A 23,861-nucleotide genomic window follows, 5' to 3' on the forward strand; every position below is an offset into this window, starting at 1 on the left:
ATACGTTCATATTCCAAACTCCATTTTATTAATACTCACTTGACAATTGAGAATATCTTCTGTAGTTTAAAAGGTTTGCACTATCTATATCCTCACTTGTCAAGGTTTGAATTTCTGTACATTTTCAATAAGTTAAAAAAAATGTGAGGTACACGTTCACTTCATAACATTTAATCGTAGTTCGCGGTTCACTTTAATCACATTGTCATACATCTTGAAATGCAAAATCCTCTGAAAGGTGTATCTCACCCTTTAGAGCTTTCACCACACTGCCTCCTTGTGATTGAATGTTCTGACAATTTCTCTGGCGTGATCGTGTTCGTGGAGCTCCACTAGCATTCTCTTCAACCTGCGGGCAAGACCCATGGTTTCCGCATCATCCAGTCCTGAGGCATGCCGTTTCTCCAGATTTTCTCCAAGTGTCAGAATACAATCCACAAGTGGTTGCAACAGCCGACTGCCAAATCAAAGAGAACGTTTTAGTATGTTTCAAGGCGAAACTACAGCCCAAATTGGTCAATTCCCTAATATGAGATGCTACTATCATGTAACAATGATGATGATTTTTCTTAGGTGAATGAGCATAAAGACCATAGCCTGACCAATACTATCTAATTTTAAAGGAAGTGCCTAGAGACTTTGCAAGATTAAGTATGCAAATCTTTGATTGGAAAGTTTCACTTTCTTTACTCTTGCATTAACACTCATGAAAATCAACAGCTTAACTTTTCATGCAGACAGATTCTAACCAAAACGGGAAATGATATACAACAACACAAGATGGGATTATGATAAAATGACCTATGCGTGAGAGAGCAAACTTTTGTTGAAAGAAATTATTGTTACCTGTGAGTTCTAGTGACGCTTTGTCCTGTCCATACTCCAGACAAAGAAGCAACGATCTTTTCAGTTCTTGTGACAGCATCATGGATATTTGATGAAATACTTCTCACATGAGGTAGGACTTTTCCAAACAGGAGCTCACTCAGAGCCAAGTCCTCCAACACTGGAAGCGCCATGATGTCTTTCCACATGCATATATTTCTCATAAGACGGACTGATGTCCCAAACCTATATGCTGAAACTTGTGGAGCATTGGGTACAGCCTTCAATACCAGAGGACCCCATGTCGGAACCTGGAGAACAAAGAAAGGATCAGACGATATAATTGGTCCAGTATACTTCATAACAGACTCGACGAGATTTTATCAGGAAAATAACAAAAGATGTAACAAATTCAAATTCATACCGTAATAGCTGCTACGGCTTCAACAAGGCGAGAACGAATAGCAGTAAATAGTTCTGCCAGAGCCTCGCTTGAAGCAGAAACATAATTTGTCACCAAGCTTGTAGCAGCAACAGCATTTTTTGTCTCCCGGGTGCTAAGTATATCCCAACAATGAACTATCTGATGGTGCAATATAGGAATCGCAACCTTCTCCACTAGCTCAGGGACAAGGTTGGCGTCAGTATCATCGGGTGCAAAATCATCCCCATCTTCTGGCTTCCCGTAGTTAAATAATAACCCATGCCTGCAGACATAGAGCACGAGTCAGCTTACTTCCACAAATGCTAGATAAACAATGGTTTTAGTTCACACGCTAAGAGACTAATGCCTACTAGTTAGGATAAATGAAGTGTGTTTTTTAGGCAAGAACAATATAAAAAGATGGAAATTGTGGATAGCTTACCATTCCATGTCAAAGAAATCCACTTCTTGATGAAGAGGATCCCATTTCAAAAGCTCCAATCGTACATAAGGAGAAAAGATGGAAGGAACGGTCAAAGACATGTACGCGTCACGATAAGTAGAAGAATAGTCTCGCTTCCACTTCTCAAATCTCGCCTTCACCCTTGAAAGCTGGGAATATTCCTCAGATGCATCACTGAAGACCTTATCAGCACACTGAAGTATCTTGTCTCTGATTTCCTTATATGCTGTCACTCTCATCAGTGCTTGATTCTCCTTCTATTTTCGGAGACGATCCATCAATCTCCATGGCAGATGCACGTTTATTTTCAAATCGAGCTCGCCTTTTCTGCCGTGCTGCAGCCCTCCGTTCCGCCTCCCTGCGCTTCTGAAAGTTTTCGTCCCTTCCCAATTCATCAAGCTTAACTGATTGAGCCTGCTGTCTTATAGAAGCAGAGGCAGCCAGCGCAGCACTTGTGGCAGCAGCTATTTCTGAAGTACTGCTTCCTTGTTTTAGAACTGCCATTGCTGCTTTCACGGAGGCGCCTTGCTCTACCATTTCATCATTGTTATCTGCAACTCTCCTTTCTAGAATAGCTGAAGCATGTTTTTCATTAAGTTCCTTCATCTGATCTACAATTTCCTCAATTAAGGAACCCTTTTCCTGCGAAAGAAAATTCAAAACAGAAATTAGGAGGAATCCAGTAGCAGTATTTTTCATAGTTGAATTTTTATACTGATGGAAATGAAAGCACCAGATGCATTTATGTTAGGGGTATACATTATCCATATAGTGAATCCATACGGCTCTTTATATGAAAGCCCTTGTGTTGCATGCATTGCAATCAATCGTAAATCTTGTGTGTTTTCAATACTACAGAAATCGTTTGTTTGATAGAGATGGAATCAAACTCTAAGTGTCAAAGAATATATACGACAAGAGTACTTAGGTGATTACACGAAAATATGGTTTGAGTTCATTTCTTTCTTGTATCGATGATATGAGTATTTCAAAAGTAAAAGAGATGATCCTGCAACCTATGCAATATGTATACAACTACATGCACATCGTTATATTAGAGCGTACCTGCATGAAGTCGCAAATAACGGAAATGAAGTCTCTGAGTTTCTGCATGAAGACATACTTCTCTCCAGCTGCAGATAGAGAGCTTTCAAGAGATGTGATACTCATCAACGAAGCTGTTAAATTATCATCCGTCTTGGCAAGTGAGGATACCGTTTTTGCATGAGATTCCTGGCAAATAGTTCAAAATAAATGCAGATTATCACAAACCAAATTCAATATAACCCATAACCAAATCAGTCTCATAAGTTCATAACTAGTCAACAGCAAAGGGACTCTAGGAAAACCTCTGCGGTGAGCTATGTTCACAACTTAACGATCAACTAATAATGAAAGACATTATAGGGTAAAACTAACCAAAACCTAAGAGAAGGCAAACAATTCATTACTAAGAAGAGGGAAAGTTCATAGAGCAATACCTTAAGCCTCTTAACATTCTCTTGCAACGCCTTCTTGGCAAGTTCGGCTTGTTGTGACATTGGTAACGTATCGACACTACTAGCTGGACCTATGGTAGGAGGCACTAAACTAAGTGGTATGCCGCCATGATAAGCATACACCTGCGGTTGCTGATGTGGATGCAAAGGCACATCGCTAGTTGCAGTTCTATTAGACCCTTCATCTATTCTTTTACTAATACCTTTCTTTAACTGCTCCTCCTCCCACAAATTCTCCTCTTCATCTTCATCCTCAGATAAACTACTTATCATGGACTCATTAGCTGTAAACACAGCTTTCTCATTACCTTTGTGAGGCAATGCACTAATGAAACCTCCTTGAAAGTCAGTATCCTCATCGCTAATCACTTCAACAGCAGGACGATTCGTGGTACTACAATCCAGTGATATGAAATCAGGTGCTGGGGAACACATTATAAACCGATGTGTGAGGAACTCTCCCATTGGTGTAAGCCAGCACTTTTAGAGCATTACTTCAGATGATGACGAAGGGATTGATTTGTTTGGATGGATATATAAAAGCTATTGGTTAGGTACACGAGATTCATTCAGCTTCCTTCTTACTATATTTTTCATGGTTGGAGCTGAAAACATTTTATATAATGTGTGTATGTATGTGCACAAACTTATTCTTATTGATGGATTATATATAAACTGAGATGGTTCTTGGTACATTGAAGTTTGAAATATAGTCTTCAATCTCTACAACTGATTCGTCGTAATCTCTTTACACTTCTTTATACTTTGTTGTGCTAGTGGTTTCAACTCATTACACAGGAAACATAATAATCTTGCATCACAATTTTATGATAAACAACATATATACTAAACAATGAACAAACTTATTACCTCATAATGTATTTATCACTTCATGTTACGTAGCAGTCAAGAAACGAAAGTAAAAGAACACCAAGACAGAAACGGTCGTTGACTTATCATCTAGGCTCTGAAACGTGGGCGTAGACATAGCCACAGCAGTTGTGAACGCATACAGTCTAAATTATATATAGTCTGAACCTGCCGTTTTAATACATTGCAAAGAAGTAGAAAAAATAAGAGTCATCGTCATTGTCATATTCTCACTCGCATACCTTCTCCCAATCATCTACCACTTCTTCTCCTGAGCCTTCCACCAGTTGTTTACCGGCAGCTTCTGAGCTGCTGCTCTCTCCTGACTGAACCAATGGCTCCAAATCGGAAGTTTTGGGCTTCTCCGGCTCCAATACACTCCAACGGTTAGCTGAGGTGACGATTGGAGCGTTGCTCGTTGCTGATCGCCAAGCAGAGGCTTGAGTATCTGTAGATGATCCTCCAATGGGGGAATCATCAGCTCCCCATGAGTCATCACTCTCCTGAATCACTGCTTTCTTCCATGGATTTGCACATTATAAACCGTGGAGGATCACCGCCTGCTCAAAATCAAGCCGATCCTCTTCCCCTTCCTCATTGAAGTCCAAATCCGAAACCTGTCTGACCACATCCTTCACGCTCTCCTGCTCCTCCTGAGGTTTGATTAACCCCTTGAGCACTACCTTCGGCTCGCTACTCGCACTAGGTCGAGAATACGGAAGCGTCCGTGTGTTCCTTTGGAGCTCGAGCAGCGCCTCTTTCGTATAAGAGCCGGCCTGGGGAAGCACGTTGGAGGAGGAAGAGGAAGGACGATGTTCGATGGTGGAAGAGTTGAGTCTGTGAGAATATCGCGAAGAAGATTTGATTCGGTCTCTGCTGTTCTTAGGCTTTACAGTCACGCGGAGAGGTCCGTCTTCTTCCCCCTCCTCGTCATCGGCGAAACTGAGGAGCTTCTTCTTCGTGTCAGAGGCTGGGAGTTTTTTAGGTTTCGCCGGAGACGGTTTCGTCGCGGCGGTAGCTGCTTTACCGTCGATTTCAACATCGCCGCCGGAAGTTCCTAGGACGGTTACTTCCCATCCTCGAATAATAAGCGAGTGAAAAATAATTAGTTACCGCTACTGCTTTGTATTTTTTTTTTATTACCAGAGTAAAATATAATATAATTCAATTAACCGACTTAATCAAAATATACAACAACAAAATAAATAAAATTTTCCATGTAACAAATAATTATCTAAAGGAAAAAATCAAGTTAATCCAATTTTAACGAATTATTTAAATGATATCATTCAAACTATTTACAAAGAAGCAGCACGAGAAGTAAAAAAAGAAATAAATGTTGCAATTTGCATTTTCTTTTCATTCCACTTATGGGTTCATAATTAAAAACAGCTTTTTTTCTTTTGTTTCCATGCCAAAGGAAACAAAGTAAAAAAGAGATTGATGAAGGAAGAAAACAACATGACTGTTAAGTAGTTTAAAGGAAAAAGGTAAATCATAATCAGTTCCCATTGCATCGGTGAAGCACACCATTGCTACTACTTGCTTGCACTTGCTTCTTCTGGTTCTGTTGGTTTATCTTGTCAAGTCCCCATATCCTTATGGTGCCGTCATCGCTTGCTGAAGCCAACATGTGAAGGTTTGTTGGGCTCCAGCTCACGCAGTTTACCGCTCCTGCATGTCCTGGTAGCTCAATGATTAACTTCCCTGTTGATCTGTGCCATATGTATACCTGCAAATCACAAAATATACATGTGGACCAATGTCACCATCTGGGTAGAGAGGCAACCATTCTTCTATACTCAGAAACAGAGACTCATCTGGTTGTCTTCTGTCTAAAACTGAATGTTTTGTAACGCTAAATCCTAAAACCGGATTAGATTAACTGAAGAACGCCCACTCAATTATGAAAATGATCCAGAGAACAGACCACACTATCCTAATTTGTTGATTCTTTATGTATATGTGTGATATTGTACCTGAGAATCCTCGCTTCCACTAGCGATGAAAGCTTGCTTATACCCACCAAAGCAAGATCTGATGAGGAACCGTGAACGCTTGTGGCCTTTGTATCTCATCACAATCTTGGGCTCACCTTCAATATTCCAGAGACGGATCTCCTGGTTAAGGAGATTCACCAGAAGATATTTGTTGTCATTTGAAAGCGAGAAGGATGTAATCATGTCTTCCTCTTCGATCAATCTCTCAACTGTAGCCTCCCTATCAAACAGGGATATCACTGAACCTTTGCATACACTAACGACCCACTTGCCATCATCCGTCATTGCTATATCTGATACTTTTTGCGTCCTCTGGCCTTTCCAGCATTCCATCTCTCTACCGTCTAAGTCCCACATGCAGATGCTTCGGTCTGTCATCCCGGCGATGATTCCCTGCCCATCAGAGTACCATCCGCAAGAAATGGGACCGATGCCGCCTTTTTCGTACGTGTGAATACAGTCTCCTGAATCAACATCCCAGCGTTTGATTACCTCTTCTGCTCCACATGACAGAACTTGACGATCATCAGGACTCCATAAGATCGCAGTCACGGGTTTCTGGTGGCCCACTAGTTTATGCTTCAATGAAAAGTGCCCATCTGCGTTGATCTGAAAAGTAACTGAATCAGCAAACAGGTTGTCTGAATTAAAACAGGTAAAAAATCAAAAAGTTTAACAGCATTACCTCCCATATAATTGCGGTCTGATCTTTGGAAGATGAAGCTAAATATTTGCCATTATGCGAGAATTGCAAGAACCAAACTTCATCAGTGTGCGACTCCAAGATCTGAACCATTCACGTAGAGAGAAACTTAACGAATGTGATTTTTCATAAACGAACACATGCACTGCTAGTCTGACTAAACTACAAACATTAAAAAGATGCCGCTTAAGTAATTAGATAATCAGAGGAACGTGAGGACATGTGACAGCAAAGAAAAAATGCTATACATAGCCAACGATGGAAAAAAAGAACAAGAGGCATCACATGAGCACACTGTGCTAAAGCCTTTCAGCTAGAGATACCTATAGTTTCGAAAAACTAATGATCACCAAGAGAAGAAACAACCACAACATGAAGGAAACAGAAGTAACATTAACAGATCATAGCAGTCTAACCTGAACAGTCCGAGAAGGGATCTGGTGCTTCCCGCATTGATGGTCAGTAAACAAAGACAAATCACTATCCAAAGTATTATGGTAAACACAAGAATCCCGCTGAATATGAAGAGAATTCTCAACTAAACACTCCAACCTCTTCTCTGGGACCATAACAGAAGCAGGAAGCAAATTCTGCAATTCCTCCAAAACCTTGGACCTTGAACTCACACTCTCTTTACCTTTACCCGATGCGCTAAGTGACATAAACTTTGAAGGAGATATAAGTGCAGAAGCGAGCTCATGAACACGCTTTGTATTAACACAAAGAGGCACAATCTCGTTCCTTAACGTCCCTAACGCATCAGCTATCTTCTCAAGCTTCAAAAGCTCAAAAAACTTCTGCTCTAGCAGCAAAAACGACGCCGCTTTAACCGCCTTTTCATCAACCAACCCGATTCTGTGCAACGTCGCAACACTCTCATCCCATTTCCCTTCCTTAACCTGCTGGAGAAACACCTTGACGACGGACTGATGCATAGGGATTCCGGATTCTTCCTCAAGCATAGCCCCGGTCTTACCGTACCCAAGCGAGTAAAGAGCTCTGGTGATGATCCTGACGAATTCGGATTTTTTAATCACACCTCTGGAGCCGATGGTTTCATCATCCCCTTGGGAGGAGGAGGTGAGAGGCCTCGCCATCAGGTCTCCCAAAGAGTTGTTCACGCTACTAGTGGCTCTAATAGAAGAAGAGTTGCCGTTGGATTCGTCAGCGAGGAGGAGTTTGGCGCGTTTCAAAGGAGGTTCAGTATCCTCCACAACTCCCATGTAATTGCTAGTTCAGGCCATATAGCTATCCTGCAGAGACATAGAATGAAACCAAAGGTTCGAGTGAATGCAAATCATTATACTCGATCACAATCAGAGAGATCTACTAGCAAAAGATATTAGATCAAACACTTGCTTCATAACATCAAAATGAGTTGCTTTTCAATACGATCAATCAGAACAACCACCTCTCGATTGCTTCAGCGATGAAAAATCGAGATTCGCTCAATCGATTTAATTGCAATGGTAACTCCAAAAACTACATAGAGCAATCACAAAACAAAAACAATTCGGGGAATCATCGGCATCGAAGTAGGTAGAACAAGGCTGCCATCATCAATCAATCAACGATCTACGATGAAAGAATCGAATCTTACCAGATAAGAAGCAAAAGATAAGGTTTGGCGATGGCGGACGAAGGGGATAGAGAGAGAGAGATAAGGGTTAGTGAAACGCGCAGAGAACAAAACGGTATGGATGGCAAAAGCGGTGAGAATAGAGAAGCGTCTGAGAAACAATTTAAGGAGAAAATAAAATAATATAAAAAAAAGGGAAGGAAGGAAGGAAGATGAATGAAGAAAGGAAGCGTGGCTGATCAGCGGCTGCTCTCTCCTCCCAACAAAGCTTTTTGCGATTTTTTTTTCCCCACTTTTCACGTTTTGTAATTATTGTTTTACCCTGCTTCTTAAAACACGTTAAACTGGGTTAGTATGCTTTTAGTCAAGTAGTTAAAATTTTATACTATATGCGTATCTTTTAATTTTCAGAATTTACAACTCTATCTTTCCGGAAAAGATCTGGAAAATTATCATTTGATTTTTCTTTAAAAATGGTAAAAAGGGTATCGAGTTTGTGCATATTCGTTTCTTTGGAAGATTATCGGGGTTCGGCTAAAACAAACAAAACGTTAATTTCGAAGATATTCTTCTCTGTTATTTTCATTAGAATTTTTGCTCGTTGAACCAGTAAAAAAAAACACATTGTCAAAACAATTATTGATTCATTCGATATGTGGTTTGGTAGAATTGTGCTCTCAAAATGTTATGAAACAGCCTAACCAAACGTACGATGGGCTTGAACGAGTGTATTCAATCAAAGAAGTTACACTTACAAACCTTAACACAGCCGTTAAATATGTTTATTTTGGGCTGTGTTCATTTACAAGACCCATTAAAATTTTTGTCGAATTTTAGAAAAATGCCCAACTAATTTAACCACGTCACAAATTATTTTTGTCGTCTAAACGGCACCGTTTAAAATTATAGCCTTACCATATCTTGATTCGTTGATAAGGCACGTATCATATAACGTCGCGCTACCAATATAAGCACACGAACTTATCGTATCTCCCTTATAATTTTGTTTTCTTCTCTCTTTCCTGGATTCAAAATCCCTAATCTTTCTTAGTAATTAATTAATTTAATTTAATTTTCCCCACTCTCTATAAATATCAGTTCGTCACCCACAACAAATGCTCAAAATCAATAAACGAGCTCTCTCTGCTCCTCGCTCTTGCTCGCGTTTCCAGATTCTTCCATCGGCGAAACCTATCATCATCAGGTACTTCTCCTCCGACTACATTCTTCGTCCTCTTCGCTCCATTCATTTTTGCTGGAGTATCTTGTTATCGTAGGCTTTACGACTCAATTAGTTAGCGAATGATCCTTTAATGTAATGTGTGTTGATCTCGTTCGCAGCAGCAATGGATACTCCTACAAGTGAACTTACGTTCTTGATTCTTCAATTTCTCGATGAAGAGAAACACAAGGAAACTGTTCACAGGTCCTTCCTTCCTCTATCTTCTTTTCCGCCAAATTGGTGATTAAGAAACAGATTAATTATGACTAATGTTAAAATAGATTGGAATCGGAGTCTGGCTGTTACTTCAACATGCGTTACTTTGAGGAACTGGTGACTCAAGGCAAGTGGGACGAAATGGAGAAGTATCTCTTTGGGTTCACCATGATTGAGGATAACCAACAGTCCATGAAAATCTTCTTTGAAATCCGAAAGCATAAGTATCTCGAAGCGTTAGATAAGTAAGTATCAAGCTTCATATCTTTGAGTAGTTTTAGCTACTAAGCTAAGTGGTGGTATGAGTCTCACTACTTTTTTTCTATTTAATCTGCAGGCGTGATCATGCTAAAGCTGTGGACATATTACGCAAGGATCTGAGGTTTTATGCACCTTTTTCTGAAGATCTCTTCAAGGAAATGGCCCTGCTTTTGACACTGGATGACTTTAGGTTCTTACAATGTTGACCCTTACAGCTTATATAGACTATTTATTATTCACTAATACATCAACTTTCAGAGAAAATCCGAAACTCTCCATGTACAAGAAGGACACAGAGTCAGAAAGAGGCGTTCTGTTTCGTGACTTAGAGAAACTGATAAAGGATAATCCACTTTTCCGCAACAAACTCGAATTTCCTACTATCAAGACTTCAAGGTTGCGTACTCTAATCAACCACAGGTGCTTGATACTTGTTTTGTTATTTTATTTAGTGTAAGAACACAATTTCTCAAATGATTAAAAACTTGGGATTTACACGATTTCTTCATAGTTTAAACTGGCAGCACAAACTATGTAAGAATCCTAAGCCAAAGCCTGACATGGAAACTCTGTTTGTGGACCATATATGCAACCAACCCATTGCTGCATCCCCTGCTATAAGTCATCCCAATATTGCAGCTGAAGTGTTGTCACCTCATGGTGTAAGTGCCGAATGATTATGTTCTCTCTATGGAAATTGGTTTGTTTTACGCTCGAGTGTTGCCACATGTTTTCTTGACAACTGTTTCAGCCTGCTCCTAGTGCAACAATCCCAGCTGCTCCTGGTGCTCCTGTCAGGCGTCGTCGTTCTGCATCTTTAAGTGCTGGTTGTCTGTTTATTCTGAATGCTCTGTCTTATCATGAGTTTTGAAATCCGTTTCATTTGAATAATTTTGTTTTAACTTGAAACATTGTGTTAGCTGCTATCGTAATGGGCCCTCAGACTCCTTCCGGTCATATGGAAAATCAAACTGCTGATTCTAACAATCCTTTGAAGAGGCCAAGGCCGTGTGAAACCTCACAGGAGGTACTTATGAATTACTAATCTCTGTTATGTATCCGAGAGTTGATATAATCTTTAGAGAGAACTGGGATTTTCAATTTTATGTTTTCTACTTGTAAGAATGTGGCAGAAGAGCTTTAGAGATATCTTTTCCATTCAAAGCATTCTTTTCACAGGTGGTTTGTATGATTTTTTTTTTCAGGTGGGTAATATTTTGCCAGTTTCATATTCTGGCGAGCCCCATACATTATCACCTGATGACTTGCCCAAGGTAGTTGCTACAACTCTTCCTCAGGGTTCACCCGTCACCAGCATGGAGTTCCATCCAGTTCAGCAAATTTTACTACTGGGTATGTCCTATAAAACCGTACTCTCAAACGTGCAGATTCTGTAATGTCATCTCTTGCTTTTTGGTTTTTATTTTTATCTATTAAGGGTACTGAGATATATGTTGTCAGTTGGTACAATTGGTGGTGATGTTTTCCTGTGGGACGTGGGTGCTCGTAAAAAGATTTCAGAGAAGTGTTTTGATATCTGGAAGCTTGATGCATGTTCAAAGGAATTGCAGGTTTACCTCTCACCTTTTGGATATATTCTCTTACTTTGTGGAAGCTTGATGCATGTTTTAATTGTTTAGAATTTGAGCTTGATGCATGTTTTAATGCTTTGAATTTGTGGACAGGAATCTTTGAATACTGACAAGACGGCATCAGTAAACCATGTGGCATGGAGTCCTGATGGAACTCTATTTGGTATATGCCAACTGTTCACCAGCAATTTATTATCTTCATGAGACTTTGTGATTAAATTGTTAAGTTTATTCGCAGAATAGAAACCGTCTTAACACTGGAAAAAAATTGACATTGTTTTAATATGTCCTTTCAGGCGTGGCATACTCAAAAAACATCGTGCATATCTATTCCTTTTGTCGGGACAATGCCGTAATAAGTCATCTGGAGGTTCATTTTACCAGCTATTCTTTCATTAATATCACTCACTTTAGCCTGCCATATGTTCCGGATTGGTTATACATTTTGGTTTTACTCTTTCCTCTGATTCCAGATTGAAGCTCATAGAGGAAGTGTCAACCATCTTGCCTTTTCATATCCTAACGAACAACTATATGTTGTTACTTGTGGCGATGACAGACTCATTAAGGTTTGTGTTTCCGAATTCCGACTATTTATGTTCTGTTGTCACGTTAATGGTTGGGCATGACTTACATGAACTAAAACAATCCAAAGGTCTGGGATGCTGCTACTGGGGCTACACGGTTTACTTTTGAGGGTCATGAAGCTCCTGTGTTCTCTGTTTGTCCTCACCAAAAGGAAAATATTCAGGTATCAAGAATTGTTTCTTTTGTTGTGGTTGGAACGTACAACCAGTCTCATACGGTTGCCATGATTCATTTGTCTGTCATGACACCGAGTACCTTTGGATTACAATTGTTGACTGACTGACTGAATGTAGTGTATATACAGTTTGTATTCTCAGCAGCAACTGATGGAAAAGTAAGAACTTGGTTGTATGATGAGTTGGGTGCGAGAGGTACCTATGACGCACCTGGCCATTCTTTGATAAGAATGGCATACAGCAGTGATGGAACAAGGTTCATTCAACTTTCTCAATTTTTTACAAGCATTTCTTAAAGCCCTGACTGTGCTATCTTTTCCTTCCAAATTTTAAAACAATAACATGCAACAGGTTGTTTTCCTGTGGTACAAACAAAGAAGGAGAGTCGTTCTTAGTCGAGTGGGATGAAAGTGAAGGCTCAATACAAAGAACATACGACGGCCTTGGACAACGTGCTGCAGGGATTGTACAATTTGACACAACCAAAAATAGATTCTTAGCTGCTGGCGCTGAGTCGACCATCAAAATTTGGGACATGAACAACACAAATATTTTGACAAATATTCATGCAGATAGTGGCTTACCGGTAATATAACCTAATGATCGTGGCCTCTAGCTATTTCTACTACTTCGCAGCTAATTACTTGTGGCAAACCTGCAGGCTTCTCCTTGTGTAAGATTTAACAGGGAAGGGATACTTTTAGCTGTCTCAACCAGTGACAATGGTGTTAAAATTCTCGCTACTGATGATGGATTTAGGCTGCTTAGAACAGCAGAAAATCGCTCGCTTGCCTTTAAGGTATAGTTTATTGGATACTATCTCTGTGAAAAATGTACGAAATTTGTGAACACATTCTCGTTTGCAGGTTCCCGGAGGTGGTGGTTTTGGTTCTTCAAGTGCAAATGCAGGAATAACTATGGCAAATCAATCAACCTCTTTTTCAGCTACGAAGGTGAATTAAAGTCTGAATTTGAATGTGTATCCTACAAGTAGGGTGCCGAATATATAGTGTATGACTAAACAGTTCCTGTTATTCAGAAAAACGAAGTGCGAACTCTGGCTGATGGAAAGCCCAGAACCTCTAATTTTTCAAGTGAAGTATCTACATCCTGGAAAGTTACAGAGATTACAGAGCCATCTCAGTGCTACTCCTTGAGGCTCCCTGACAATGTGACAGTCAAGAAGGTACTATTATAGTTCTAGATGTTTATCTTCCAAAGTCAACATTTACAAGTGAAGAAGTTATAATCTTGTTACCTGACTTAGATATATCTTATAGTGACTGAAGCTGTTATTTGTTATGTAGCCTGCGGATGATCAGTGCTTACTCATGTTTTCATTGGTGGGAGTTTCAGGTTTCCAGATTAATATACACAAATTCTGGATCTGGAGTATTAGCGTTGGCATCTAATGCAGAGCACAAGTTGTGGAAATGGCGGAATAGCGATCTTAATTTAGATGGAAAGGTATCCTTGGATCCTTTTCTTAGTAGTTTCCTTGTACATTGTTAGGTGTGAGTTGCATTATTTGTTGTTTCTTTCTTATAGACTTTATATATTTGCTTATATAGGCAACGGATAATGCAGCACATCCAGTATTATGGAAACCTAAAAGTGGGATTATGATGATTAATGAGACAAGTGATAAAACCCCGGAAGAGGCTATTCCCTGTCTTGCTCTCTCAAACAATGACGCCTACCTTGTGTCAGCTTCCGGGGGGGAAATCTCTTTGTTCAACATGGCGACCTTCAAGGTGACTACCCGTATCTTCCTTGTAAAAAATTGAAATCACCACTGCAGCGTTCTGATAATTTGTAATAATGAAAGGTAGATTTGAAAAAGTTCCATGCTCTGATATGCTCTGTTTTATCTTAACCTATAGTGTATGGCGACGTACATGCCTCCACCGCCTGCAGCAACATTTCTTGCGTTTCATCCTTCAGAAAATAATATCATTGGCATTGGCTTCGAGGATTCATCTATCCAAATCTACAATCTTAGGACTAGTGAGGTATTGCCTGGAATGAAATTATGATGGTTAGTTTCTGTGGTAAAAGTCGTGAATATATAATGACGCTCTTGCTAGGTGAGAGCCATATTGAATGGTCATACGAAAAGAATAACAGGGCTTGCTTTCTCACTGGCTCTGAACATTCTAGTTTCTTCGGGTGCTGATTCACAGGTAAGAATAATGTTGTTGTGAGTTTGGCTCATAAGTTAGTTAAACAGTAGTAACTTGCTTACATATTTGGGGTCTGTAGGTGTGCGTTTGGGGCATGGCTGGATGGGAGAAGCGAAGTAGTATGTATTTGAAAGCTTCAAAAGGAAGATCGATGCCGGCTGTTTCAGATACTCGCGTGCAGTTCCATCAAAATGAGATTCATCTGTTGGTGGTCAACGAAACGCAAATAGCCATTTACGATGCTCAAAAACTTGATTGCTTGAAACTGTGGTTTCGATGCGAAGCCACTATTCCAATCACATCAGGTACATATTCAGGTGATAGCAAGTCAATCTTCGTGGGCTTTGAAGACGGTACTGTCAATGTCCTCACTGCGTCAAATCTCAGACTGAGATGTCGGATTAATCCAACAGCTTACTTGCCTTCGAATCCAAGGTAAGTGTTATTCTTTTTTTAATCTCTAAGTATCAAATATTATGAGCTTCTGACGTATGTATTGATGAAATGTGTGTGGGTTTTGCAGCTCAAATGTACATCCTCCGCTAGTGATCGCAGCTCATCCAACGGAGAGTAACCAGTTTGCAGTAGGGCTCAGTAATGGGCATGTCTATGTGGTTGAACCATCGGAATCAGAAGGAAGATGGGGAACCTCGCCTCCAGGCTCCACCTGACAACTTTTAAAGTTTTTGTATAGTCTCTGTGCTTTGTACAGATATGCGTTTTGTCTTTTTGATTTGAATTCAAAAGATCTCAAACCTTAGTTTTTCTTTTGTTTGGGTAATAATTGAATATAATATAATACAAGTAAATACCTAAAAGCATCACAAAACTGACTTGTTATGCCTTCTTAGCAAATGACACGATGGTTCCTTCCTGTATACCATGTGAATCTGATGTCATCTTCTTTACCAACCACAATGCACAACCAGTTTCTTGCTTCCTTTTCTCTTACCTAGGGACTCAATAAAGCCTAATATTTTAGACCACGTTATGAGCCCAGCCCACTATATCCAGGCCCACTTCGGAGAAACGGTGATGAGTATTCAAGTTTTTCAACGGAAGGTGAAGAAAAAGAGTCCATCGTTCCGTCTTTGCTCCAATCACAATCAATGGGAGAAGTGGCTTCGCAGATTCCGGCGAGTTTCGGCCACGAGCTCAGGGCTCGTCTTCGATGCCGCCTCGTCAAAACCTACGATCAGGTATCATGGATTCTCTCTCTCTTTCTCGCTTTGGTTTGCGTGTTTCTTTCGTTGTAATCTGGTTTCTCCAACAGATTATGGATTCTGGGTGCGAGAATCGTCATTTCTTCAAGGGAGAAGAGGTTCCTGAGCTTATCGTCGATGTTACCACCCTTAACTTCAACGGGTATGACCTAATTTACCATCCTTAATTTTGAATTTACTGGGCACTGTTCGTAAAGTCTATACTTACTGATTAGATACTATTGTTAATTCCTCATTGATAAGCGAGCTATCTTATAATGCCACTCCACCACTATAAGCAACCTAACTTATCTGCTTATAATTTTATTTCCAACGATTCCGCGCGCGTTCGCAGTTAATTTACTTTTCCACTCTCTATAAATATCAGATCGTCACCCACAACAGCAACCGAAGAGGAAACTAAAACGAACTCTCTCTACTACTCGCTCTTGCTCTTGCTCGCGTTCCCAGATTCTTCGATCGGCGAAACCTTTAGTCATCTAAATCTCCGCAGGTACTTCTCCCACTACGTTCTTCTTCGTCCTCTTCGCTCTATTCATTTTTGCTGGAGTATCTTGTTAGTTAGCGCATGATCGTTTAATGTATGTGTGTTGATCTCGTTCGCAGAGCTGCTCTGCAGCAATGGCTACTCTCGAGAAGGATCTTATGTTCTTGATTCTTCAATTTCTCGATGAAAAGAAACACAAGGAACTTGTTCACAGGTTTCCTTTCCCGTCCAATCTTTTTCGAATTGGGAATTGAGAACCCTGATTAATTATGATTAATGTTAAACAGATTGGAATCGGAGTCAGGTTGTTACTTCAACATGCGTTACTTTGAAGAACTTGTGGCTCAAGGCAAGTGGGACGAAATGGAGAAGTATCTCTTTGGGTTCACCAAGATTGGGGATAACCAACAGTCCATGATGATCTTCTTTGAAATCCGAAAGCATAAGTATCTCGAAGCATTAGATAAGTAAGTATAAAGCTTCATATTTTTGAGTAGTTTTAGCTAAGCTTAGTGGTGTATGAGGCTCACTACTTTTCTATTTTATCTGCAGGCGTGATCATGCTAAAGCCTTGGACATATTACGAAAGGATTTGAAGGTGTTTGAATTAGAAACTTATAATAAAGATCTCTTCAAGGAAATGTCCCTGCTTTTGACAATGGATGACTTTAGGTTCTCACAATGTTGACCCTTACAACATTTTTTCAGCTTATATAGATTATCTATTCATATTGTTACATCAACTTTCAGAGCCAATCCGAAAATCTCCACGTACGGGGATACAACGTCGGAAAGGGGTAATTTGTTCCGTGGAATAGAAAAACTGATAGTGGCTAATCCACTTCTCCGCGACAAACTTCAGTTTCCTGTTTTGGGGACTTCAAGGCTGCGTACTCTAATCGGGCAAAGGTGCTTGAAACTTGTTCTGTTATTTAATTCAGTAAAAAAAACACATTTTCTCAAATGATTAAAACGGGATTAACTCGATTTTCTCATAGTTTAAAGTGGCAGCATCATCTATGTAAGAATCCTATGCCAAATCCTGACATCGACACTCTGTTTGTGGACCACACTTGCGACCAACCGATTGCTGTAAGTGCCGAGTGATTATGTTCTCTTTACTACTCTATGGAAATACGTTTGTTTTATGCTCAAGTTTGTTTTCTGGACAGATATTTAAAGCCTGTTCCAAGTTCAAGAATCTCACCTGCTCTTTCAGAATGGACAGATACTTATGCATCTTCAGGTCCTATAGGCTGGGGTTCCCCAAACAACCCAGGTTGTGTATTTATTCTGAATGCTTTGTTTTACGTTTCTGAAAGATATGCTTTATCATAACTACATCTGCCAATGCTATATTATCTTACCAGTTTACTTTATTTATCTGAAAGATCTGTTTTGAAATCCGTTTCTTTTGAATAATTTTGTTTAACTTGAAACATTGTGTTAGCTGCTATTTTAATGGGCCCTCAGACTCCTTTTGGTCATATGGGATATCAAACTGCTGATTCTAACAATCCTTTGAAGAGGTCAAGGCCGTCTGGAACGTCACAGGAGGTACTTATGTATAACTAATCTCTGTTATGTATCCGAGAGTTGATATTATCTTTAGAGAGAACTGGGATTTTCAATTTTAGGTTTTCTAGTTGTAAAAATGTGGCAGAAGAGCTTAAGAGATATCGTTTCCATTCCAAGCATTATTTTCTTAGTGGGAATGTTCTTGGGTGATTTGTAATGATTTTTTTTTTCAGGTGGGTAATATTTCGCCAGTTCCATATTCTGGCCAGCCCCATGGACGTAATACAATATCACTTGATGAGTTTCCCAAGGTAGTTGTTACAACTCTTGCTCAGGGTTCACCTGTCACGAGCATGGACTTCCATCCATTTCAGCAAATTTTACTACTGGGTATGTCCTATAAAACCATACTCTTAAACGTGCAGATTTAATGTCATTTCTTGCTTTTTGGTTTTTATTTTTATCGATTAAGGGTACTGAGATATACGTTGTCAGTTGGTACAATTGGTGGTGATGTTTTCCTGTGGGACGTGGTTGCTCGTCAAATGATTTCGGAGAAGGGATTTGAAGTCTGGAAGCTTTATGCTTGTTCAGACGAATTGCAGGTTTACCTTTCACTTTTTGGATATTTTCTTACTTTCCAAGAAGAACTGCTTTTAACTCTTTTAATTCGTGGACAGGCATCTTTTAACGATGATGAGAGGGCGTCGGTAAATCATGTGGCATGGAGTCCTGACGGATCTCTAATTGGTATATGCCAACTGTTCTCCAGCAATTTGTTATCTCTAAGAGCAGTGGATAAACTTTGTGATTAAATTGTTAAGCTTATTCCCAGAATCGATACAGTCCTAACGTTTTTTTAATATTTCAGGCGTGGCATACTCAAAAAACATCGTGCATATATATTCCTTTGATGGGGGCAATGACATACGCAATCATCTGGAGGTTCATTTTACCAGTTACTTCTTTCATTAATATCATACTAGCCTCCCCTATGTTCAGCATAGCTTTACAATTTGGTTTTACTCTTTCCTCTGATTCCAGATTGAAGCTCATACAGGAAGTGTTAACCATCTTGCCTTTTCATATCCTAACGAACAACTATCTGTTGTTACTTGTGGCGATGACAGACTCATTAAGGTTTGTGTTTCAGACCATCTATGTTCTCTTGTCACGTTAATGGTTGGGCATGACTTACATGAACTAAAATAATCCAAAGGTTTGGGATGCTTTTACTGGGGCTAGACGGTTTACTTTTGAGGGCCATGAAGCTCCTGTGCTCTCTGTTTGTCCCGACCAGAAGAAAATTATTCAGGTAATAAGAGTTGTTTCTTTTGTTGTTGTTGGAATGTACAATCAGTCTCATACGGCTGCCATGATTCATTTGTCTGTCATGACACCGAGTACCCTTGGATTACAATTGTTGACTGACTGAATGAATGTAGTGTGTATACATTTTACTATTTAGACTAGCATCCCCTATACTAGAAGTTTTCTCTAATGCATTCTAGATCGTACAGGTTATCTTGTCAACAGCAACTGATGGAAAAATAAAAGGTTGGTCTTATGATGATGTGGGTGCGAGTGTTACCTATGACGCACCTGGCCATTCTTCGACCAGAATGGCATTCAGCAGTGATAGAGCAAGGTTCATCCAACTTTCTCAAAATTTTTGAGCAAAGCATTGGCTGTTATCTTTTCCTTCGATGTAAAAAAACAATAATCATGTAACAGGTTGTTTTCCTGTGGTACAAACAAAGAAGGAGAGTCATTCTTAGTCGAGTGGAAGGACGGTAAAGGCTCCATAAAAAGAACATATCAAGGCCTTGGACAACGTGCTGTAGGGATTGTACAATTTGACACAACCAAGAATAGATTCTTAGCTGCTGGCGATGAGTCGACTATCAAAATTTGGGACATGAACAACACAAATCTTTTGAAAACTATTCATGCAGATGGTGGATTACCGGTAAAATGACCTAATGATCGTGGCCTCTATCTATTTGTACTACTTTCTTACTAGCAGCTAATTACTTGTGGAAACCTGCAGGCTTCTCCTTGTGTTAGATTTAATAAGGAAGGAACACTTTTAGCTGTCTCAACCAGTAACCATGGTGTTAGAATTCTCGCTACTGATGATGGATTAAAGTTTCTGAAAACAGCAGAAAATCGCACGCTTGTCACTAAGGTATATTTTCTTGGATACTATCTCTGTGGGCATTGTGCGCAATTTGTGAACACATTCTGGTGTGCAGGTTCCTGGAGGTGGAGGTGGTGGTTTTGGTTCTTCAAGTGCAAATGCAGGAATAACTATGGCAGATCAATCTACCTCTTGTGCAGCTATGAAGGTGAATTAAGTCTGAATTTGGATGTGTATCCGTGTAGTACGCCAAATATATGGTGTATGATTAAACAGTTTTTGTTATTCAGAAAAATGAAGTGCGAACTCTGCCTCTTGGGAAGCCCAGAACCTCTAATGTTTCAAATGAAGGATCTACAACCTGGAAAGTTACAGAGATTACAGAGCCATCTCAGTGCTATTCCTTGATCCTCCCCGACAAAGTGACAGACACGAAGGTACTATTATAGTTAAAACATGGTTCTATCTACAAGCTAGATGTTTATCTCTAAAGTTAACATTTACAAGTGAAGAGTTATAATCTTGTTACTTGACTTAGATATATCTTGTAGTGATCCTGCGGATGATCAGTGCTTACTCATGTTTTCTCTGGTGGGAGTTTCAGGTTTCCAGATTAATATACACAAATTCTGGCTCTGGAGTATTAGCCTTGGCATCTAATGCAGAGCACAAGTTGTGGAAATGGCAGAAGAGCGATCCTAATTTGGATGGAAAGGTATCCTTGGCTCCTTGTTTTAGTAGTTTCCATGTACATTGAGTTGCATATTTGTTTTTTCTTGCTTATAGACATTATTATTTGCTTATAGGCAACGACTAATGCACATCCAGTATTATGGAGACCTAACAGTGGGATTATTATGATCAATAAGACAAGTGATACAAACCCGGAAGAGGCTATTCCTTGTCTTGCCCTCTCAAAGAATGACTCCTACCTTGTGTCAGCTTCAGGGAGGGAAATCTCTTTGTTCAAGATGGCGACCTTCGAGGTGACTAACTGTATCTTCCTTGTAAAATTTCATTAAAGATGTGAAAAAGTTTAATGCTCTAATATGATGTATTATCTAACCTATAGACTGCAGCGACGTACATGTCTCCACCGCCTGCAGCAACATTCCTTGCGTTTCTTCCTTCAGACTATAATATCATTGGCATTGGCTTCAAGGATTCATCTATCCGAATCTACAATCTTCAAACTGACGAGGTATTGCCTGGAATGAAGTTATGATGGTTAGTTTCTGTGGTAAAAGTCCTGAATATACAATGACGCTCTTGCTAGGGGAAAGCCATATTATTGAATGGTCATACGAAAAGAATAACAGGGCTTGCTTTCTCACTGGCTCTGAACATTCTAGTTTCTTCGGGTGCTGATTCACAGGTAAGAATATTGTTGTTGGGAGTTTGGTTACTCAACATTAGTAACTTGCTTTTACATATTTTTGTGGTCTGTAGGTGTGCGTTTGGAGCATGGCTGGATGGGAGAAGCGAAGTAGTATGTATTTGAATGCTCCAAAAGGAAGATCAATGCCGGCTGTCTCAGATACTCGCGTGCAGTTCCATCAAAATGAGATTCATCTGTTGGTTGTCAATGAAACGCAAATAGCCATTTACGATGCTCAAAAACTTGATTGCTTGAACACGGTAATTAATAATAGCAGATTTTATTGTGTTGTGTATTGCTGCAGCAAGCAAACTCGCCGGTTTAATTTTTTTTATTATTGTTAATGAAACAGTGGTTTCTACGCGAAGCGACTGGTCGAAGAATCACATCAGGTACATATTCAGGTGATAGCAAGTCAATCTTCGTGAGCTTTGAAGACGGTACTGTCAATGTCCTCACTGCGTCAAATCTCAGACTGAGATGTCGGATTAATCCAACAGCTTACTTGCCTTCGAACCCAAGGTGACTGTTATTCTTTTTTTAATATCCAAGTATCAAATATTATGAGCTTCTGACGTATGTATTGATGAAATGTGTGTGGTCTTTGCAGCTTAAGAGTACTAGTGATCGCAGCTCATCCATCGGAGAGTGACCAGTTTGCAGTAGGGCTCAGTAATGGGCATGTCTGTGTGGTTGAACCATCGGAATCAGAAGGAAGATGGGGAACCTCGCCTCCAGGCTCCACCTGACAACTTTTAAAGTTTTTGTATAGTCTTTTTGCTTTGTACAGATGCGTTGTCTTTTTGATTTTAACTCAAAAGATCGCAAACCTTAGTTTTTTTTTTTGTTTGGGTATATAATTGAATATAATACAAAACCCCAAGTAAATACCTAAAAGCATCACAAACCTGACTTGTTCTGCCTTCTCAGCATATGACACGATGGTTCCTTCCTGGTATACCATATGAATCTGAAGGCATCTTAACAACAACCACAATGCTCAACCAGTTTCTTGCTTCCTCCCAAGTCCTCCTAACTAGGGACTCAATAAAGCCCAATATTAGAGACCATGTTATGGGCCTGGATCACTATGTTCAGGCCCACTTCGGAGAAACGGGTGATGAGTATTTAAGTTTTTAAACGGAAGTGTAAAAAACATCGTTCCGTCGTGTGCTCGAATGAGAATGGGAGAGGTGGCTGCGCAGATTCCGACGAGTTTCGGCCACGAGCTCAGGGCTTGTCTTCGTTGCCGTCTCGTCAAGACCTACGATCAGGTATCTTGGGGCTCTCTCTCTCTCGCTGTGTCTATTTCTCTTGCGATATATTTCGTTGTTAATATGGTTTCTACAACAGTTTAGGGATTCGGGGTGCGAGAATTGCCCATTCTTCAAGATAGAGGAGGATCCTGAGCGTATCGTCGATGTTACCACCCCTAATTTCAACGGGTATGATCTAATTTCGAATCCTCAAATTTGAAATTTCTGGACATTGTTCATATAGTCGATGCTTATTGATAAAAAGAATAATGCGTTGCAAATTGTGATTTCAATGTGGAAGTGACCTAAAGTTTGCTGCTTTTTAACTTGTTTCATGTCAAATTAAAAAAAAAAGTTAACAGTGAGAAAGAGAGAGGTAGTGGTAGTAGTAGTACATCTGCCTAATACATCTGTTATGATTGTTTTTTGTTTTTGCAGTACAATCTCTATGATGGATCCACGCAGAAGTTGGGCGGCGAGATGGTTAAGAATTGGTATGTTAAAGCAATTACACTCTTTCTCTTTGTCCAACCATTACACTTGACTTTTGATATTATTGCTAAAGTTCATCACATCTAGAGATTGTGTATGTGGAAATATATATTACCGACCGTTTCAAAGATGTGTATACAGTGAATAACTCATTCAGCCAAACTCCGCTTTAGATATTAACTGTGGTTTGAGTGGTGACTGCATTGATAATTCTAGTTTTCTTCGTCCAAATAGTAGGCTTTGATGTTGTTGTATTCTCGGAGCCTTATTTGAGACGGAAGTTAGTTCTAACACGTTGTGATATTCTTGTTTACAGGTAAATTTGCTCCTGGTTGCTACGCTCTTGCTGTCTCAGAGACACTCTCAGAGGACATGCAGGTAAATGTACTTGATCGGCTATATAATAAGGGATCCATGTTTCATATCGTTTGTTCTCATTTTCTTTTATTTTTTCACTTGTACAGTCACTATGCCAAGAAGAGCGAGTTCAGTACATTCCGCCAAAACGCATTTGAAGCCCTTTTCATCAACTGTCTTCATGTGGACATCAGCTTCAAGAAGCCTGTGTGTGTGAATCCATGGAGGCTATCAACGGAAGTAGTTTAGTTTAACTATGTTTCATGATTTCATATCTTTGTTTTGCCAACAAAAGAACATCTTTTGTTACTGTTACTCATTTGACAACCTCCGGAAAACAATATCACTAAAAAACAAATTGGATATAAAAAGAATATTCTTTTTATATAAATTTAAAATTCGTGTTCAC

The 23,861-nt window shown here is 39.7% G+C and overlaps 4 protein-coding genes and 1 pseudogene across 8 annotated transcripts; 3 read left to right on the forward strand and 2 right to left on the reverse strand.

Annotated features, from left to right (window-relative positions):
• Positions 1-99: 99 nt before the first annotated feature.
• On the reverse strand, positions 100-5,158 carry LOC103855799 (annotated as a pseudogene).
• A 241-nt stretch (positions 5,159-5,399) lies between these two features.
• On the reverse strand, positions 5,400-8,636 carry LOC103855800 (WD repeat-containing protein 26 homolog). 3 transcript variants are annotated; one of them, XM_009132836.3, is made up of 6 exons: positions 8,385-8,622; positions 8,196-8,266; positions 7,201-8,037; positions 6,767-6,868; positions 6,061-6,690; positions 5,400-5,813 (listed from the first exon to the last, which is right to left on the reverse strand). In XM_009132836.3, exons 3-6 carry the CDS (start codon positions 8,005-8,007, stop codon positions 5,583-5,585), a joined length of 1,770 nt encoding a protein of 589 aa, XP_009131084.1. In that variant the 5' UTR covers positions 8,008-8,037; positions 8,196-8,266; positions 8,385-8,622; the 3' UTR covers positions 5,400-5,582. The 3 variants fall into 3 exon arrangements, with proteins under 3 accessions (XP_009131084.1, XP_009131082.1, XP_033142526.1); XM_009132834.3 differs by lacking the exon at positions 8,196-8,266 and having other exon boundaries at positions 8,385-8,636; XM_033286635.1 differs by lacking the exons at positions 8,196-8,266; positions 8,385-8,622 and adding an exon at positions 8,144-8,162.
• A 277-nt stretch (positions 8,637-8,913) lies between these two features.
• LOC103855803 (topless-related protein 4) lies at positions 8,914-15,419 on the forward strand. Of its 3 annotated transcripts, none has more exons than XM_009132840.3 (25): positions 8,914-9,567; positions 9,705-9,789; positions 9,867-10,046; positions 10,139-10,252; positions 10,321-10,482; positions 10,574-10,724; positions 10,814-10,889; positions 10,983-11,089; positions 11,268-11,415; positions 11,524-11,633; positions 11,748-11,817; positions 11,951-12,024; positions 12,128-12,223; positions 12,310-12,405; positions 12,547-12,674; positions 12,770-13,004; positions 13,080-13,217; positions 13,285-13,371; positions 13,458-13,604; positions 13,775-13,885; positions 13,990-14,172; positions 14,302-14,430; positions 14,506-14,601; positions 14,681-15,036; positions 15,125-15,419. In XM_009132840.3, the coding sequence occupies exons 2-25, from the start codon at positions 9,710-9,712 to the stop codon at positions 15,270-15,272; spliced, it is 3,222 nt and encodes a 1,073-aa protein (XP_009131088.2). In that variant the 5' UTR covers positions 8,914-9,567; positions 9,705-9,709; the 3' UTR covers positions 15,273-15,419. The 3 variants fall into 3 exon arrangements, with proteins under 3 accessions (XP_009131088.2, XP_033142523.1, XP_033142524.1); XM_033286632.1 differs by having other exon boundaries at positions 9,708-9,789; XM_033286633.1 differs by lacking the exons at positions 8,914-9,567; positions 9,705-9,789; positions 9,867-10,046 and having other exon boundaries at positions 10,352-10,482.
• A 169-nt stretch (positions 15,420-15,588) lies between these two features.
• Positions 15,589-23,843, forward strand: LOC103855802 (topless-related protein 4). The gene is given in 31 exon segments (XM_033286631.1): positions 15,589-15,800; positions 15,875-15,966; positions 16,192-16,317; positions 16,431-16,525; positions 16,599-16,778; positions 16,864-16,983; positions 17,062-17,220; positions 17,310-17,590; positions 17,762-17,868; positions 18,063-18,219; positions 18,325-18,434; positions 18,510-18,579; positions 18,701-18,774; positions 18,874-18,969; positions 19,049-19,144; positions 19,350-19,477; positions 19,564-19,798; positions 19,880-20,017; positions 20,085-20,177; positions 20,260-20,406; positions 20,574-20,684; positions 20,776-20,955; positions 21,042-21,170; positions 21,246-21,344; positions 21,419-21,607; positions 21,700-21,869; positions 21,958-22,621; positions 22,701-22,792; positions 23,042-23,097; positions 23,412-23,473; positions 23,560-23,843. Coding segments are annotated over 24 exon segments (3,288 nt in total). The 5' UTR covers positions 15,589-15,800; positions 15,875-15,966; positions 16,192-16,317; positions 16,431-16,445; the 3' UTR covers positions 22,097-22,621; positions 22,701-22,792; positions 23,042-23,097; positions 23,412-23,473; positions 23,560-23,843.
• On the forward strand, positions 22,434-23,817 carry LOC103855801 (transcription elongation factor SPT4 homolog 1). Its single transcript, XM_009132837.3, has 5 exons — positions 22,434-22,621; positions 22,701-22,792; positions 23,042-23,097; positions 23,412-23,473; positions 23,560-23,817. Exons 1-5 carry the CDS (start codon positions 22,526-22,528, stop codon positions 23,608-23,610), a joined length of 357 nt encoding a protein of 118 aa, XP_009131085.1. The 5' UTR covers positions 22,434-22,525; the 3' UTR covers positions 23,611-23,817.
• Positions 23,844-23,861: the final 18 nt, after the last annotated feature.

The sequence above is a fragment of the Brassica rapa genome, chromosome A03, assembly GCF_000309985.2.
Source record: "Brassica rapa cultivar Chiifu-401-42 chromosome A03, CAAS_Brap_v3.01, whole genome shotgun sequence".
Taxonomy (NCBI): Eukaryota; Viridiplantae; Streptophyta; class Magnoliopsida; order Brassicales; family Brassicaceae; genus Brassica; species Brassica rapa.

Coding starts and splice junctions, on each gene's coding strand:
- LOC103855800 (XM_009132834.3), bottom strand. CDS start 8,007: ATGGGAGTTGTGGAGGATACTGAACCTCCTTTGAAACGCGCCAAACTC. Junction 6,691..6,766: donor AGACCGCAATTATATGGGAG/GTAATGCTGTTA, acceptor GTTACTTTTCAG/ATCAACGCAGATGGGCACTT. Junction 5,814..6,060: donor GTGGAAGCGAGGATTCTCAG/GTACAATATCAC, acceptor TGTGATTTGCAG/GTATACATATGGCACAGATC.
- LOC103855803 (XM_009132840.3), top strand. CDS start 9,710: ATGGATACTCCTACAAGTGAACTTACGTTCTTGATTCTTCAATTTCTC. Junction 9,790..9,866: donor CACAAGGAAACTGTTCACAG/GTCCTTCCTTCC, acceptor ATGTTAAAATAG/ATTGGAATCGGAGTCTGGCT. Junction 14,173..14,301: donor TCAACATGGCGACCTTCAAG/GTGACTACCCGT, acceptor CTTAACCTATAG/TGTATGGCGACGTACATGCC.
- LOC103855801 (XM_009132837.3), top strand. CDS start 22,526: ATGAGAATGGGAGAGGTGGCTGCGCAGATTCCGACGAGTTTCGGCCAC. Junction 22,622..22,700: donor TCGTCAAGACCTACGATCAG/GTATCTTGGGGC, acceptor TTTCTACAACAG/TTTAGGGATTCGGGGTGCGA. Junction 23,098..23,411: donor GGCGAGATGGTTAAGAATTG/GTATGTTAAAGC, acceptor TCTTGTTTACAG/GTAAATTTGCTCCTGGTTGC.